Source organism: Gossypium hirsutum, chromosome D12, assembly GCF_007990345.1.
Source record: "Gossypium hirsutum isolate 1008001.06 chromosome D12, Gossypium_hirsutum_v2.1, whole genome shotgun sequence".
Lineage (NCBI taxonomy): Eukaryota > Viridiplantae > Streptophyta > Magnoliopsida > Malvales > Malvaceae > Gossypium > Gossypium hirsutum.
In genome coordinates, this window is record NC_053448.1 from 59,715,730 (window position 1) to 59,733,659 (window position 17,930).

The following is a 17,930-nucleotide window of genomic DNA, read 5'->3' on the forward strand; positions in this document are numbered from 1 at the left end:
ATGTGATTTAAGAAAATTTTCACATCACAAAAAAGTTATTAAAAAATCGAAATTTTATTCTTTAATTAACATACTAGTGATTATTTTTGCAAATAAACTGAACAATGGGAAAGAACTGACACATAAAGAACAGTAGAAGTTGGCAAGTTTCTGTCATTTCAATAATTGCAAGCAAACAAAGCTAAAAACATTTTAAATAGCTGATTTCTCAGCGTTTGCCACCATCACCCCGATGAAGTATCGAGTGCGGGCAATATAACATAGTAGATGTAAATCCCATAATTTACTTGGTTCAGGGTATTCGCCTATCAAAACACTTTGTTTCAGGCTGAAATGTCAAATAACTTGGATCCCTTCTTTAGTTTAGGGTTCCATAAATGTAGCAAGGAGTTGAGTTGGGGAAAAATCAGTGAAAAAAAAGGGCAGGCAGAGTGGTTTGGTCTTAAATCTTGTCATGTAGGTTGACCACTAAATCATGGGCATCGTCGAGAAGTTTCCAGACATCCAGATGTCCGGCCATACTATTGCATTCTCTCATTATCTCATCCATGCTGCTATACTTTTCTATGATTAACTTCCTCCTTTGCAAAACACATGCTGCTATTGCATAAAGCAGGAGATCATCGGTAGGGGGAGCACGAAGTCTCATCCTCCCCCAAGCAGACCTTGCAATGCCGGCACGGATAGCTGCTTGGTCTGCCCACATCACTTCCCAGAGGCAAAGTGTCTGCTCAAAGTTCAATTCCCTCCTGAAAAGCACTATAACCATCCTATACACAAAAAAGCAGTCTTCAGCTTGAAGCTTCTCGAGGTGTCTATATAGATGATTATCCTTACACTTGATAATCTTGGAGACAATGTTTAACTGTCTTCTAATCCCCACCTCATCAAGTCGGAAATTGTGACGAGCTCTTTTCATGAAACCTGCAAAGCACCAGAAGGCCTCAGAGTCATCCTCTACCACTGAGATGATTGGAGAGAGCAGATCACTCATCCCTTGGCAGTAACCTATCTCGGGATCGTAAAGGGCATAAGCCTCGAGAATAGAAACCAGGCGAGCTGCATGAAAAATCCTGCATGGCTCTAAATCATCATAATCTTTCAACCCAACACTCTCAGCTAACCTTTGTGCTTTCATTGTGGATACTGAAGCCTGAGATGGAGAGTAAATGATCCAGTCATCATTTGCCCTCACTGCATCAAGGAGGATAATTCTCCGCCATGTGGCAAAATCTTCATCAGTGGGGGTTGCAGACCTGCCTTCTATCTGGGAGGGAGAGGAACTACCATTATCATCTTTATGAATATCATTTTCCTCGATTATTTCAGAGGAAAGGAGAGGTGTGTTTTCATCTTCTTCAGAAGAGTCAGAATCAGATGATTCTGTCTCACCAGTACAGGCATCTTGACTACTAACTACTCTCTTACCAACCTCTCCCTCCAGAAATGAATCAGAAGATAAAGAGGTTGGATGACTATGATCACAGACGCGGTGATCAGAATCATCAAACACAGGGCTTCCTCCCTCGGTGGAGTGGGACCTCCTACCACTAACCATATCCTCCAAGCCTGGAGAATCAAAAAATTGACTGAAACACTCATTGTCTTCATTGCAGCCGTTTCCAGCAGTTCCCTTCAACTTAACACTCTTTTCAGTACGTTTAAGGATTTGGTGGCACCGCTTACGCAATCTTTCATACTCTTTTCTGCATCAGAAATACGTAAACAAACAGACCTTCAATGAAAGAAAAAAGATGGGGAGAAGGGGAAAACAAATATGGTAAAGTAACAAAGCATTGGCAATTAATCTGTGTGTAAAAGAAGCACAAGAAAGAAAATAAATGATACCGTTTCTGACTTCTCAAGGAATCTCTTTCTTCCTTTGAACTGTTGAAGTCGTATCTGTTAAGCATGCAGATATCACAGTTAGGTGGTGTAACAGGTCATTTATGATCCACTTCTCAAATGCATAAGAAAACATCTCCCAAAAAATTGTGTTTTCCAGATAAATAAGTAATACAAAAAATGATTACAAATGAAGAAAAACTCAAGCAGCAAGGAAAAGAACTTAAAATGGATGCTTGAAGAATATATAATGCAAATGAATACAATAAATACTCCATTTCCCCTAAAATGGATGCTTGAAAAACTCGAGCAGCCAGGAAAAGAGCTTAAAATGGATGCTTGCAGAATATATAATGCAAATAGCAACTCGCAAGATAAAATTCTTTTAACTCAGGCTTTCTATCCACTAAAGAATCATTGAGACATAAACTGTCAGAAAAGCACCAAGATATGGTAAAAAGATGATACAATGATGTATTAGAAAAAGGAACCAGGCCACGAGACAGTGATTTGAAAGGAGTAAGCTCATAGAGAGGTCAAAGAAGTAAGAACTAAATAGTTCAAAGAAAGGGAGGTTTACTTGAATCAGAGTATAAAATGGTACATAAATAAAAGTATAAGAATCTTACATTCCGAGGAGGAATGGCCACACCTCTGCTCTAATACTTGGATCAACACCCTGCATTAAAGGTGCAAAGAATGAATTCTCGAGAAGCAACAAAATATCCACTAAAAAAAAAATACAATGTCTAAGAAAACAAGATGAAGGTAAAGTTTTAAGTCTAAAGCAAGTTTAAAACATACTCCACTTCGAATTTTTTTCAGAAACTTGACACCACCATCAATGAGTTTCCCATCAGCAGTGAACAAATTCCTCCATTGTTTAGGTAGAAGGGCATGTTTTCTTCTCCTGTGGGACCAAGGTGATTTTAGGCTACCCCTGCAGCAAAAGAAACAAATTAATGAATCTTCTATCAAGATATAGGCTTATGAATAATAGTTCCTATAAGTTTGAATTAAGTTGACAAAACAAAAGCATAGATTTTTTGGGTTTATGCGTGGTTCGTGAAAGATACAGTATATGAGCTTAAACACTTCCAAAATTGCAATGCATCATATGTGGAAACAAAGCTTTTGGAACACTAAACTACTAATGCTAAAAGCTAATCAGATACATGGAAGAGTCAAGACAAGTGTGGGAAAAAAATTAGCTAGTTCTGCAAATATAAACCCATTGCAAGAGTAATTACGATCACTAAGAGAGACCTTAATGAAGATGGAAACAAAGAAAAACAACTCCACAGCAACAACTAAAGAATCCAAATTAATAGTAAACATTTATCATGAAGTACTACAAAATCGAGATTCAATGGCTTTTAATCATGTCTCGGCTAATGAATTAGATTCCGAAAGTGACTACTTCTCCTCCCCAGAAGTTAAAGGAATCACAACACCTTGACTAGTTTGACCAACATAAGTGTTGAAACAGTTGAGGCTTTCAAAGATAGTTTGAAACTAAGTTGAAAAGCGAACCGAATAATAATCAGATTCAGAACCTTCGGAGAGACGAAGAAACAGATAGATTGGAATCGAACTCTTATTAACAAACTAAGGAACATGATGTTGATGGAATTGATTCGACTACTTTCAGATCGGGGATTCAAGTAAGGAATAAGGATTTGTAATTTCTACAAAAATAGAAAATTGGGAATCTAACATATCCAGGCAAAAATAAGTAGAAATCTTTACTTAAAATAAATAGGGGGAAATAAGGAAAGTAGTAGTTTAAGTGGAAGAGGAAAAAGGAAACTCACCGATCAGTCGGAATTTGTTGGGAAGAAGATGAGGAAGATGACGAGGAAGAGGAAGAAGCAACGACTAATAAAACCGATCGCAAATGAATCCACGACGACGATGAAGAAGATGAAGTATTTGACGACGATGAGGAGGAAGATGACGTTGATTGCGATGAAGATGTGTGACTTCGCCGCAAAGCTCGCATTAACGGTTTCTGTTCCGTAAGCATATCGATTTCTATGTGTCTTACTTTACCTAATTAATATCCAAAATCAATCTAAGCTCCCTATGCTGCGGTAATGATGGAAGTGATTTTGAATGAGAATGAACCTTTTTTTTTGTAGAATTGTTTTTTCTTTCTTTTCCTTTTTTTTTTTATCTACAAGAGTAGACGACGGTTGCGGCGACGGCGATGCCAGCTACGGCAGTGACGGCGATCGCTATACCGAAGTTGAAACCAACGAGTTAGACGACCAGAAACCGCCGCCACCGGTGCCAGTGCTAGCTCGCCCAAATAAGATCCATTTAACGAAATCAGCAGTAACGCCGTCACCGGATGAGAAAAAGAGCATCAAAACGGCGACGTAAGCTAAAATGACGGATAAACCCAAGCCCAAATCCCGATTTGACTTCCGGTTTGGCTTCAGTTTCTGCTACTTCTTCTTCTGGTAGGTAAGAAAGAAGAAAGCACAAACCATCAACAAACGGAGGATCTGCTTTGGGTTTTCATTATTATTTTGATTTTTTATTTCTTTTTTTCCAATTCAAAGCTTTAAGCTCTCTTTTGATGAAAGGGCAGTAACTATGAACTCTCTCTCTACCAATTATAATACTTTAACTAATATTTTATTCCCCTTCATATAACTAACTATAATATACAATTATATATTTAAATTAGTGAAAGAGAGTGATGAGAGTGACCGAGTGTTATGTAAAAAAAAGTGAAAGACGTTTATAGATGAATCTGTTTTCTTGAAAAAATATATTTAACAAAAATGCTTCTTTTTTTTACGATTTATTGGAAAATAAACGCTCTTTTTTTGGCACAACATGAATAACACGAAATTTTAAATAAAAAATATCTTGAATCAAGGATTACTGTATTAAAATCATTAATGTAATTTATTACTTTGATAAATTTATTTAATATTAAAATTTTATTTCAATAAAAAATTTAACATTAGTAATGATTTAACTTTTAAATACTGTTACTATTTTATTAACACTATTTTATTTAATATGAATATTTTAATTATATAAATATAAATATTTATTTAAATATCGATTAATTTCATTTATCTTTTCTAATCGGAGGGTGTTATTATTTACTCTCGTAAATGTAAATTTTAGTTAGGCGTTGGTTATTATTTAATTTATATAAGGTAAATTTTGTTTTGTCTTTCATAATATTTGTAATAAATATAATTTATGTTATATTTGCTTCAAATTTTAGTCAGATTTGTCTAGCAACAAAAAAATGTTTTACCCAATCATTGAAATTTTCCTAAAAAAAATTATTTTCTAAAATTAATTTTTCAAAAGTTGTTTTTAGTAAAATAAACACATGTTTAATTACATATCATGTATTAAAACTATGGTCAAAATTTTAAATTGGTCTCAAACTTTAGAACGTTGTAACTTATTCTTAGAGCATGTTTCGTTCGGTGTAATGGCATAGCCATTACATCCCTATTACGTGGGCCCCACCTATTCATATGTTTGGTTGCCCGTAATGCTATTATGGCCATATTCAGTTACGGATCTATTACCTCCCTTGGCTATAATAGCCATTCTCTGCCTCAAACGCTGATTAGGGATTCCTTCCCTATTCTTTTTTTCTATTCCATTCTCTGCCCTCGTCAATTTTTGCTTTTTCCATCAATTTTTGCCTCAAACGCTGATTAGGTAATTTCCCTTTCCCTTCCATTGATTTCTGCTTCTTCTTCTCTTTTTATGGAGTTGGTTTAGATGAGGGTGCAATACGTTTGAAGCATCTTCTTCTTTTTTTCATTCTTCTTCCCATTTCCTTCCAAACTTCTCCTTCTTTTTTCATGCCCAGGTCTCTCCCTCACTGGAAGTGCTATTGCTCACATTGATATTGGTTTCTTAGGGTTTTTGTTTGTTTTTGAAGGATACACCAGTGAAGTTAATCTCATGTTGAAGATCTTCAAGAAGAAAACATCTCCCAAAGGTATTTTAGATTTGATTCCATCGTTGCTTTCTTGCTCTCTTTTTTCTTTTTCCTGCATTTTGCGGTCATTCTCTAATTGCTCACTTCCTCTGTTATGTGGTCATTGGTTTGTGGCACAACACCATGTATGATATGTGGTTCAGGAGAAATTGAAGGAGCCTTATTGAAATACTTGGGGGTTGAGCGCAATGGTAAGTGTTGTAAACATATTGCTTGCAGTTATACACATATCATGTAAAACTCATGTCAGAGTTTGAAGTTTTAGATTGTATTGAATATGAAGTATCTATTGTTTTTATCATTCAGAGGTAACAAAGGACGGTTTATTCTCTGTTGGAGAAATGGAATGTATGGTAAGTCTTTCCCTTTACATGTTTACTTCTTTTTTTCTCCATAATGCCAAATTTTATTAGAAAATCTATTTATGCTAACCTTTTTTTTTCCTTAATCACTCTCACAAATTTAACAGCTTTGTAAATGTTTTCTGCAGGGATGTTGTGTAAATGCTCCTATGATTGCAGTTGCTGATTACACCAATGGATCTGAAGGATATACGTATAATTACTATGTGGGTTTCTATAGAGTTCTTTTCGACTTGCCTGATTAACCATTACTAGGCAGTGTGCTCAATTGATAACCTACTGGAATTTTAATATGTGCATTGTCATATTTAAACAATGCAGGAAGATGTTACTACTCAACGAGTTGTTGAGATAGTTGAGATAGTTGCAGTGGGATTTTGCCAAGAGAACTGATGCCTCAAAGTGTTACTGCAAGGCTTCCAACCTCAGAGGAGCTCGATGCCTATGCACATGAGCAATGGGAGGTGTGACTTTCACCTATTTTTTTCATCGATTCATTGGCATAATTTATGTTCTTAATGGTAGTGTATGTGAAGCGGAATTATCAATTAGTTTTGAATTTGTTCAACTGTTTAGTTTTAATGTTTGAGCTGCTTCTTACTTCAGCTTTGTTAAGCAGTGTTTCTTGCTGCAACTTATAAGTTCAGGATAAGCTGAAAAATCAACGAGCTTCAGCTCTTCCACGATGAAAATTTATATCCTGCCATGAACTTTAGCTTCATTTCTTTTATGTAATAGATATTGAGGGTTCTATATCTCACGATTGGTGTCATGATGTATTTATGTCTGTTTTTACAGAGATAAAGAAGCTCCAAGATTAACTGAGAGTGGTTTCCAATTCTTGGTGTGCATCATGAAACTCATAGCCCTTTTGCCTCTTTTCTGTGTAATTATAAGGAAATCTACAAGAACTTCAGTCATTGTTAGGCAAGTTGAGCGAGATGCGATACGTGTTGCTCTGCAGGCAACAATGAAGGCAAGGTTTTTGTTTATTTTTTTCTTCTTTTATAGGAAAATATTTCTAGTAGACATTGTTATATCAAAAATGGGAAAATAAAATGGATCATGGTTTATCTTTAGTTCCGGTTTATCTTTAGTTCTCAATTTGGGAGAATGTCCTACACTTCATAAGCACCATGTGCTGATTGAGTTTGTATGACCTGATTGAGACAATTCTTTTTGGCTTTTGGAATATATTTTTACCTTCAAATAACTTTTTGTTTCACTCCCTAGAATTTTATTTAGGAGAAATTGATAATGCTATCACTTGTAGCCCCTAACATAGCTAGTAATTTTAAGACATGAACCGCTAGAATGCTCAAGTTTTTAGCTTGCTGATCTTAGATGTGAGTCTGTTGTTGGAGTCTTTGAGAATCCTCAAATTAATGTTGCACTTTCTTGAAGTTCATATTGTCAATGATAAATTTAGTTCATCACATTTTGACAGGTCCGATGGAAAAGAGGTTATGGTGGACATCCAATATTTTAAAACTAACAATCCACTGCTGGTAATGGATCATTTTCTTGCCTGATATTTTCCTTCATTAAGTTGACTTAAAGAGCTGACAATTCTTGCTCGTTTGTTTTTTTTTCTTCCATTGCAGTTAATCAGCTTCTATGAGCAACATCTTAAGTATAACCCTCCATCTTGATCACCTAGGCGTATTTAGTGTATTGATGAAGCTGAAGGCCGCCATACTGATTTTGTTTGTGTATGCATTGTTGTAACTCTATTACATTAATCGCAGAAGATAGAGCAGGATAAGCAAGAGCTCTCATTTTCAAGTGCCAAGCTGACTGATATAACGATAGCTCTCTCTTATAACTACCATTAGTGTGCCTTAATTGGACATTTAGCATGGTTATGATTACCATTAGTGTTGCTTAATTGGACATTTAACGTTGTTATAACTACCATCAAACTTTCCTCGTATAAAGTGTGATGAAGCTCACTTGAAATACCACTTTTTTTTCTTTTTGTCTTTTTTCTCCATGTAGACCACACAAGGAGCTTGGCCTGGTGAAGAAACCTATTTTTTGTGCTGAATTTTACTATGAGCCTATTTGCCTGCAATGGTAGGGTTGTTCCCTTGGTATCCTATACCTAGCAATATTGCATTGTATAGAGTCCTATGCTGTATTAGTTTGTTTTTAATGAATATATAGTTTTCCCATTTGCAATCAGAAGTTACATTTCTAGTAGATTTAAGAATATATGTTCTTTTTTTTTTTGTAATTTATCATAGGGTTAATGCACTATTTGCCTTTCAAAGTAGCATCCAATTATCATTTTGGTATCTAAAGAATTTTTTGTAGCAATTTGATATTTGAAGTTTTTAATCAGGTATCACTTTATTCACAAGTTAACTCCGTTTAAAAAACAAGATTTATTAGTAAGTTAATTATGTTTATGCAGAATATAATTCTCAAGTTATATTATGGTTTTAGTAAATTCATATAAGAAAATTTATTATCAAGAATTTTATTAAATTATATATTATTATTATATTATATTTAATAATAATAATTTTAAATTATACAAATTCATAAAACAAAATTTATTATCAAGAATTTTATGAAATTATATATTATTATTATATTATATTTAATAATAATTATTTTAAATTATACAAATTCATATAACAAAATTTATTAGTAATAATTATTTTAAATTTTATTAAATCATATATTTTAATTAAAATATTTTAATAATAATTATTTCAAATTATATTTTATAGTATCATATATTATGATTTTAGTAAAATCATATAAGAATATTTATTATTAAGAATTTTATTAAATTATATATTTTAATTAAAATATATTTAATAATAATTATTTCAAATTATATTTTATAGTATCATATGTTATGATTTTAGTAAATTCATATAAGAATATTGATTATTAAGAATTTTATTGAATTATATATTTTAATTAAAATATATTTAATAATAATTATTTCAAATTATATTTTATAATATCATATATTATGATTTTAGGAAATTCATATAAGAATATTAATTATTAAGACTTTTATTAAATTATATATTTTAATTAAAATATATTTAATAATAATTATGTTAAAATATGATTAAATTATTTATTATTGATATTAATAATCTTATTAAAATTTAATAACAATAACAATAATAATTTACCTAAATATATTAGCATAAGGGAAAAAACTAAAATGACTAATAATATCAACCTAAATTATTTAGAATTGGACAATAGTTGGTTGGGTCTATTAGCTCCGCCCAGTTTTCGGTTTTCCTTAATTTTACGGAAATTCATTTTGTCAGGACAATAAATCGACCTTGATTTGTTTTCTTTGTTTTCTTTGTTTCCTTTAATTTATACTACATCGATTAATATGTTTATAGAGTTCTTAATTTTTGTTTATTTATCGGTACAATAATAAATTTAGTCCCTAATATTTATATTTTTATTAAATTGAATTTTAATTTTTCTTAAGCTAAATAGGTTCTTCAACCTTTTAAAACAAATTAAATTTTACCATTGAGTCAAAATTGACCATCTACATTTCAAAAAGAGTTGATTTTTTGTTTGTAATGAAAATGTTGACTAAAACGTTAAATTTTTAAACATGACAGCTTGTATGGTAATCTATGTATACTTCATGCTATTTTTTAATTTTATTTTTGAATATTCTTATAAATTTAAATTATTTGTTGATGTAGATAAATAATGTCATGTCAGCATGAAGTGCATGTGGACTAGAGGTGATCATGGGTTGGGTTACTTGGTCCGGCCCGACGGCTCGCCTGAAAAATTGAAGGGTTTAAGTAAAAATATAGGCCCAAAATATGGATTTGGGCAAAAAACGAGGCCTGTTTAGAAAACGGGCTAGGCCTCGGGTAAAACTTTTTTGGCCCAGGCTCGGCTCGCCCCGAATTATATATTAAATATATATATTTTATTTTTAATTAAATATATATTTTATATATTTATTTAATATGGGTCAGGCCGGGTTGGGCTTGGGCTTAGCAATTTTCTTTCGGGCCGAGCTTGAACAAATTTTTAAGCCCATATTTCTGGCCAGGATAGGCCTGAGTCTAAAAAATGGGTCTAAAATTTTGTTTGGGCCCAGCCCATGATCACCTCTAATGTAGACTACACAGGTCGTCATGCCAACATGGTTAAAAAAATAATATATTAGTTAGCATTTTAATTAAAATAAAAAATAATTTGACTTGTTTCAATATTTTTAGAGTAGGGCAGTGGTTATATTGGTTAAGTCACCGTTCACTGTTCCAACTGATTTGATAAAAAATAAAAAATCTGGTTCAATCAATTCAAAGTTTTTGCTTGAAATGATGCTCGATCCAATTCATCTTATCATTTAGTTCGATCCGATTTTTAACAATTTACCTTTTTTTTTAAGATTAATGACCAAGATATATGTTGAGGGCTAAAATTATTATTATGCAGTTGTAAAATGTTTTTTTTTCCAATTTAGCAGTTATAATAAATAATAAATATTTCATTTTTATAATTATTTTCCAATTTCATAAAAAATCCAAAACTACCGTTCGTGCAAATGAATGTGGAAACACGTAAAAACGCTTCACTTAAAGACATGCGACAAAGCCATGTCTTAAATATATCAGGCATTCACTTGAGTGTTTCAACAAACATTCATCAACCTCCACTTTCACCCTTCAAAACCCACCAATAAAAAAATACGCAACAAACGACGGTTAAAATTAAAACAAAACAAAAAAAAAAAGATTTAAAACAATTTATGTATTCATATACTTTGCTTGTTGCGGTTGTATTTAGGATATTTTATAAAATCGAAACGATAAAAATTAAAATAAATTTAAAAGTTAATTCTATCAAATAATCACCTTAATTCATAAATTTTAGAATATTTTAATTACATCCTTAAATTATTGATGTTTTATCGATAAAATCTATCTGTTACTAGAATCGTTATTTTCACTATTAAATGAAACCTTAGATCTTAACTGACATGATTTAAAATAAATACTTTAAAGAAAAAAAATGTTGTAAAAATCTCGATTTTAAAGTTTTTGAAACTTTTTACAAAAATTATCATTCACTCTCTCTTTATTTCGATTTTACTTTATATTTAAGTTTTTAATTTTAAAAATTATGTGAAAGCATCTTAATTTTCTTTAAAATTTTATTTTAAATTATATCACAAAAGATATTACATATCATTTAATAGTTAAATTGACGATTTCAACAATAAAAAAACTCAATTGATATAACATTGATAATTTACAATGTAATTAAAATATTTTAAAATTTAGATACCAAACTAAAATAAAAACCATAATTTGGAGATGTATGATACAATTAATTTTAAATTTAAAATTACTATTAAAACAACATGTCATTGATATTTTTCATGTGTGTTGATGAGTGAGCATGGGTGTGAAAGTGATGTTTATTCCATGTACAATAAATATGATTGCAGATTCTATGACAACATTAGGAAGAAATGTTTCTCTTAGTTTGAGAATTTACGATATTTTCTAATATGATTGAGATAAAAATTCTATAAAATAATGTTGGTATCAGATATAATTCTTGTTATGACTAAATATATTTAGCTTTTTTTTTAATCTAAAAAGACCAGAAATAATGAAGGTAGGTTAAAGAGAAATAAGTAGGTAGGGGAAGGACTTCTGATCACATGGCTATATGTAAGACGTGGAGGAAGTGTTAGGGAATAGCATGGGCCATGGGAGACAAAGGCCACATTTATGCCGCATCACATGCCATTTGCTTCGCCTTCCACTACTATCTAAAACTTGTAATATAAAAAAAACACTCTAATCAAGTTACATAAGAATTGATAAATATATTATAAAAAATCAGTGTTTTTTGAATTAGATTTATGGTCGAATTAATTAGGGCATTGTTTTTCGATTTAACTAGTTCAAAATAAATAAATTATGTAATTTCTTTTTAAAATATTGAGGAGTTATAAAATCTGATTCAGTCAATTTGTACTAATTCATGAATTCTTTAATTTTTTTTGTTCTGTTTTGGATCGATATATTAACAGGTTAGTCTGGTTCTGAAAACGTGAAATTATAGAAAAAGTATTAAAATTTATAATTTTTTTAATCCCATTTAATAGTTTATGTGATATTCTTGGAGTTTTTTTTTCCTCCAAGAAAGCAATTTTTTTTTCTCCAAGAAAGCAACTTTTAGTGTTTAAATTTCGGTATTTGCAATTTATTTTCCTATTCTCTTGTAGTAATCTTTTTTTATACTCAAAGTATTGGTTTTTTTTTTATCTGCACGAGTCCCTTTTATTTCCAAACATTTAAAAATTGAATGGTGGAAAAGAAAGGAGGGGAAGGGCTGGTTTGGTATAGATGTGACTTCAGTGTTTTTTTTAGACGAAAAACATTGAAGAAAATGAGTTTAGTTGAATTTTGAAAAAAAATCTAAAAATTAAAGAATAACAAAAAAAAAGTTTCATATTTTTTAAATCTAAAAAAAAAGAGTTGAAATAAATGTTCTTTACCTTCAATTTATTTGATTCTAGTTTAAACTCTATAAACACACAAAAACAAATTATAAATATTAGAATATTAACTCGTTCCAATTAAAATAATTATCAAGCATACTGTCATGTTTTCAATTATGAAATTTCTAATTTTTAAAAATAAAAAATCAAATAAAAAAATTCTGTAATCGAATATAGCTTACATTTTGACGATAAATACTAATATTACTAAATTGAACTATGACTTTTAGATAATAATAATAAAAATAAACAAGAGAGCGATTAGGCTTTAGTTTAATTGTCATTGTTGTTATTACAACGTGACTTAAAGCTTAAGCATGCAATATCTTCCATTTAAGAATAAGGGATTATGAATATTTTAATTATTGTATTAAAACATTTTGGCACAACGATATATTTAGTCTTCAATATTTATAATTTTTTATTAACTTAGTTATTATTCTTTTTTTTTAAATTAATTTTGGTCCTCAACCTTTTAAAAAGAGTTAAACTTGATCATCAATCTTTCAAAAAGAGTTGAATTTTTGTTTTTGATGAGAATACTGATTAAAACGTTAAAATTCTAAACATGGTAACCCGCATTTCAATCTATACGTACTTTACGTTAAATTTTTGAATGTTTTATAATTTTTAAATGATTTTTTAATGTGGCATATGAGAAAATTAATGGTATGTTAACATGAAGTACATATAAACTGCTATGCAGATTACCATGCCAACATTGTTGAAAAAATAATGTTTTAATCAGTATTTCTATTAAAAAATGATTTAACTCTTTATAAAAGATTAATAGTAAAAATTAAATAAAAATAATAAAAGTTAAATTGACAAAAAGAATATAAAAATTAAAAGATAAATTTATGAATTCCATATCAAAATTTTATCAAACTACTTGGATTAGCAATGCATTTTGAGAATAATATTAATTCCTCTGAGTTTCTAAAAGGTGGAATGACGAGGAATAGGGCATTATTTCCCGTAAAAGGAGCGGATGCCATGATTAGGCAAAGGGTCCATCGGTAAGATGTGGGCTAGGCCTTCAATGGAATCACGATGTTGTTGGTAGCGATATTAGATCCAGTGATCACTTAACCAACAAAAATCATGAAACTCTGTCACTTGTTCATTTGACACTCCAAACCCTCTGGACCCCAAAAGAGAATCCTAAAATAATCTAGCCTTAAAAAGCAATTATACATTTTCCAACAACCCATTTTACATCATATATTAATTTAATTTTAAATATATATATTTTTGTATTGATTGATTTCCAAACTCTTTCATAAACAAGCCCATGAAGTGTCTAATACAAGCTTTCGGAGATGAGTTTTGGTTCAGCAATTTACAATGTACATAATTTGTCCTTTCAGACTTTCAACGAAGTGTTCTCACTCTATTTTCATGCAAACAGAAATTTCAATAGAATAGGGACAACACTAAGCTTACTGATAAATTTATTGACTAAATGAACAACACTTTGCAAACTTTCATAAGTGAAAATCTCTCAACAATTAGATTTAATAACATAGTGTTAATAACAAATTTTTTTAAAATTTTTTAAGGTTTTAATTTTAAAATAAAATTAAAAAATACATAAGTAATTTTATGGTAAAATTTATTGTTTTTAAAATTATTTTTTCCTAAACAAATTGGTATTTTAATTAACTAATCACACAAACATGATTAAAAAAATTAAAAAAAACGTCATTACAAAGGAATAAAAGTCCGTAGTTTATGTTGAATCAAGCGTAAAATTGATATAAATTTCGGTTAAAAATTTGAACAACACTCCATTTTCGGTTAAACTCCATTATCAAATCAATTTGATTAATTTTAAATTTATATGGTTAAATTTAACTATTAGTTTTATATTATGCATAAATTATAGATTTAGTCCATGTTTTTCGATCGTATTATTCTTAGTCTTTATGTTTTTTCAAAATTAGAATTTCGGTATTGACACAAACGACAACCCATTAAATCAATTAATCGACTTTTTTTTGAATAATATGAGGAAATGGTATAGTTTGGACAGGTTTTAAAAATAACATAACTTAACAAATTTAATAACTAAATTTGGTCGTTTTTTAAATTTTAAAATTTGAAAGGTACAAGAACTAAAAATAATCAAATTAAAATATGAGGACTAAATCTATAACTTTCACATAGTATAACTACTGATAGAAGAATTTAACCCTCCATTTTATCTTTTTTTTTTTTAAAGGAGGTAAATTTATAGTAAGACAACATGTGAAGGGCAATGGAGTTAGCACTCGGTTTTGGAGTCACGTCGAAAGGGGGAAAAGCAAAGGGTGGAAGTATTCTGGTTTTGAGTGGGCGACGTTGTGGTGATAATTCATATATAGCCCACTTACCATTCCCCAGGTAATAATTTTTTGCTGCTTTGCAATTAGAACAGTTTTGGGAAATCGGGTTTTCTTATAATTGTTTTAAGAAAAAGGAGCTGCTATTGATTTGATTATTACAATGGCACTGGCATATAATCAGTTTTGTTGAGTGGAACATGTTGGGGAGCAGCTATTTTGAAAGCTGTTGGTTGGTCACTTGGTGCAAATATTCCCCATTTGATATCTTGGTCAGGTGAGATTGCAACCGAAATGTCCACATCTGTTCATTTTTGTTTCAAGCTGGGCTTTCCTGACCCGTTTGTTTGGGTTGGGCTCTTGTGCTTCACCATTTTAGTTGTCTATATGATTTGTTTTCAAGAATGGAAGAAAAGGGTTCGGACCAGTCGGCCTTGAAGTGGTTTCAATGTATGATGTACTTGATTAGGTAAGTCTAAAATCATTTAGAATTTGGATTTGTTCCTAATGTGAACTTGTGGCTTAAGATTTTGTCTTTGTTAATAAGGTTAAAAGATTCTATAGGAAAAGTGGAGAAGGCGAAATTTGATTTGACTTGGGCCCTTTTGTCAAAATCATGTTCAACTTGATGTTTAGAATGAACTTGGATGGGTTTCCAATCTAATATTCAATCTAAACCAGAAACTAATGTGTATGAATGCAAATGAAAAAGTGCAACATCGTCAAAACTGTTGGTTTAAGAACCATGACTACAGCCAGGCGCTAAAGCTGGGATTATAGATTTCACAACCATTTTAGAGGCAAAGTGATTGAACCATGATGTGTGTTTGGTTTGGGTCATATGGGATAGTGGAGAATCTTTGGGGTCCCCCAAGATATTAAGCTAATTTATAAAAATAAAAATAAAAAAGCCTTAAAAGAACGCAATGGATAAAGATGGATGATGGAGGATGGGAGATTGGCAGGGCTTACTGATCATATTCACGTGCCTGATGTCAGTGCCACGTCCTTCCTCCTGCATAATCCATATTTAGGAACACGTAATAATTAAATGATTAATATGTACCATTTTGTTTTTCTTTTTAAAAAGAAAAATAAATTCGAATATATACGAACAAAAGAAGCATAATAATTTTTTTGTCTTTTAATTTTATCGAATTATTTTAAAATAGATGAAAAAATATTAATTTTAACTAATATAATATATATATATGAATTATCACGACAAAAACACGATAAAAGAAGCAACACACGTGATTGTAATGTATAATCGGTTTATTTGCTTTGTTTTCTGAAGAGGTATGTACCAACCACGTGGCCTTAGCTTTCACCGTATTAACTTTTGCTTTCATTCTTGAAACTTCCGAGTCATTTTCACTGAATAGTAATCTACCACCAAAAAAGATAGGATGAAAGAGAACAATGTGAAATGGTCAAAGCTTTTTCTTTTCTTATATTTTTATTATTTCATTTTGGGTAAACTTGCATTTCTTTTTTGAATTTGGTTACTTATATTTAAATTTATATATTTTCTTTTAACACTATTAGGCTGGCAATAATACGATATTCATGATCAATAACACGACTAGTTTCAAAATATGATTAATATAACAAGGATAGGCATTGGTCCAAACTCCAAACCATCATGAGCTACGAGACTAAGTCTACCTAATCCGTGAGCAGCCTTGTCTTGGACTGAACTGCAGTGCACAAGTGAAAAAAACATGAATCTTCAATGTACATAATACTACATAGGGGGTCGTCACAAAAGACAAAGAGTAATGGGCGCGTGTCTTCTTTGTGGACATGGTTGGTTTCTGAACACCAAAGTGGTGTGTCTTAGCGTTGCTGCATCCATTTCCTTATTGTTTGGAATTATGTATTTGTTTGGTTTCTTTTCTCCCAAATTCTTCCATATCAACAGACCCACTTTTGTTTTTTGTTCTTTATATAATCTCATTCCACCACTCTTTACTGCAGTTCCCTCATGTTTGGAGGTCACGATCAATACTAATACCTTTTTATACTTTGTGGGGTTAAAAAAACACCCTTGTATTCCTCATTTCTTTAATATATCATCTTTAGGTTAAAGCCTTCTTTCTCATAGTATGTTATATCTGCCCAATGTCCAAACATACGAAAACAGGTAGATTAGGAAAATATTATATAATAATATCTGTCCACTACCAATGGCTAAAATTATTAAACTTCAAAAGCTATCTAAAACATGACATGTATTATTTAACTGTATACATTTTATTTTTCTGTTATAAGTTCGAATATTGGAATCCATATTGTTAGAAAGATTTTAGTTGAATACTATTTTGACTTGAACAAAACTAAACTTAAATAGTAAAACAAATGAGTTCATCTGTAAAAAACTTATAAAATCCTCTGAAATTCAAGCACTGCAATTCCTTTCCAAGCCCTCTATCATGAAACTTATGGAGCTAACCGGAACTAAAGAATTCCATTGGTCTATCTGTATGTGTGTATAGATATGACCGAGGATCCACACATGCAAAATGAGGAGGAGGAGGAGGAGGGAAAGGACAAAGGCATGAGATGTTGGAGTGTTGGGTGATAGGATAAGATTTGAGTTATGAGCAAAGTTTAAGTGCTCACGGCTTTTAGTTGTCCATATTGTGGCCGACGTGGCGGAAAAAACATTTACTTCAATGGATCCACTTGAGTTTGATGTGTCTACATTTTGACGAGGAAGAGGATGCCAGGTCATGCCCACATCAAGACAAAACCAGAACCAGAAACGAAAGGAAAACAAAATCATATTGGCTTTATACAATACAAGTTGGAAATGGATATTTGATTGAGAATTTCGATTTTAGTTATTTTTTTAACAAACTTAATAACTGATTTAA

The 17,930-nt window shown here is 31.0% G+C and overlaps 2 protein-coding genes and 1 long non-coding RNA gene across 8 annotated transcripts; 2 read left to right on the plus strand and 1 right to left on the minus strand.

The window, feature by feature from the left end:
• Window positions 1-139: 139 nt before the first annotated feature.
• Window positions 140-4,564, minus strand: LOC121224350 (rab GTPase-activating protein 22). Its single transcript, XM_041107508.1, has 5 exons — window positions 3,660-4,564; window positions 2,650-2,785; window positions 2,475-2,524; window positions 1,849-1,902; window positions 140-1,706 (listed from the first exon to the last, which is right to left on the minus strand). The coding sequence occupies exons 1-5, from the start codon at window positions 3,869-3,871 to the stop codon at window positions 443-445; spliced, it is 1,716 nt and encodes a 571-aa protein (XP_040963442.1). The 5' UTR covers window positions 3,872-4,564; the 3' UTR covers window positions 140-442.
• Window positions 4,565-5,404: 840 nt separating this feature from the next.
• Window positions 5,405-7,171, plus strand: LOC107949686 (NADH dehydrogenase [ubiquinone] flavoprotein 2, mitochondrial). 6 transcript variants are annotated; one of them, XR_005921964.1, is made up of 6 exons: window positions 5,405-5,547; window positions 5,774-6,024; window positions 6,140-6,186; window positions 6,324-6,401; window positions 6,517-6,659; window positions 6,994-7,171. XR_005921964.1 is itself a non-coding variant. In XM_041107509.1 (5 exons), exons 2-5 carry the CDS (start codon window positions 5,928-5,930, stop codon window positions 6,586-6,588), a joined length of 294 nt encoding a protein of 97 aa, XP_040963443.1. In that variant the 5' UTR covers window positions 5,415-5,547; window positions 5,774-5,927; the 3' UTR covers window positions 6,589-6,659. The 6 variants fall into 6 exon arrangements, 3 of the variants coding, with proteins under 3 accessions (XP_040963443.1, XP_040963444.1, XP_040963445.1); XR_005921965.1 differs by lacking the exon at window positions 6,994-7,171 and adding an exon at window positions 6,815-6,921 and having other exon boundaries at window positions 5,435-5,547; window positions 5,702-6,024; XR_005921966.1 differs by lacking the exons at window positions 5,405-5,547; window positions 6,994-7,171 and adding exons at window positions 5,687-5,701; window positions 6,815-6,921.
• A 465-nt stretch (window positions 7,172-7,636) lies between these two features.
• On the plus strand, window positions 7,637-8,369 carry LOC107947159 (uncharacterized). Its single transcript, XR_001697063.2, has 2 exons — window positions 7,637-7,703; window positions 7,800-8,369. It is a non-coding gene; the product is annotated as an uncharacterized lncRNA (long non-coding RNA).
• The last annotated feature ends 9,561 nt before the right edge of the window (window positions 8,370-17,930 follow it).

What these genes read in the sequence shown, in the direction of transcription:
- LOC121224350 (XM_041107508.1), bottom strand. Translation starts at nt 3,871, where the DNA reads ATGCTTACGGAACAGAAACCGTTAATGCGAGCTTTGCGGCGAAGTCAC. An exon ending in TGGCCATTCCTCCTCGGAAT is followed by an intron (nt 1,903 to 2,474) that starts GTAAGATTCTTA and finishes CATGCTTAACAG; the next exon opens with ATACGACTTCAACAGTTCAA. An exon ending in TCCTTGAGAAGTCAGAAACG is followed by an intron (nt 1,707 to 1,848) that starts GTATCATTTATT and finishes TTTCTGATGCAG; the next exon opens with AAAAGAGTATGAAAGATTGC.
- LOC107949686 (XM_041107509.1), top strand. Translation starts at nt 5,928, where the DNA reads ATGTGGTCATTGGTTTGTGGCACAACACCATGTATGATATGTGGTTCA. An exon ending in CTTGGGGGTTGAGCGCAATG is followed by an intron (nt 6,025 to 6,139) that starts GTAAGTGTTGTA and finishes TTTATCATTCAG; the next exon opens with AGGTAACAAAGGACGGTTTA. An exon ending in TTGGAGAAATGGAATGTATG is followed by an intron (nt 6,187 to 6,323) that starts GTAAGTCTTTCC and finishes TGTTTTCTGCAG; the next exon opens with GGATGTTGTGTAAATGCTCC.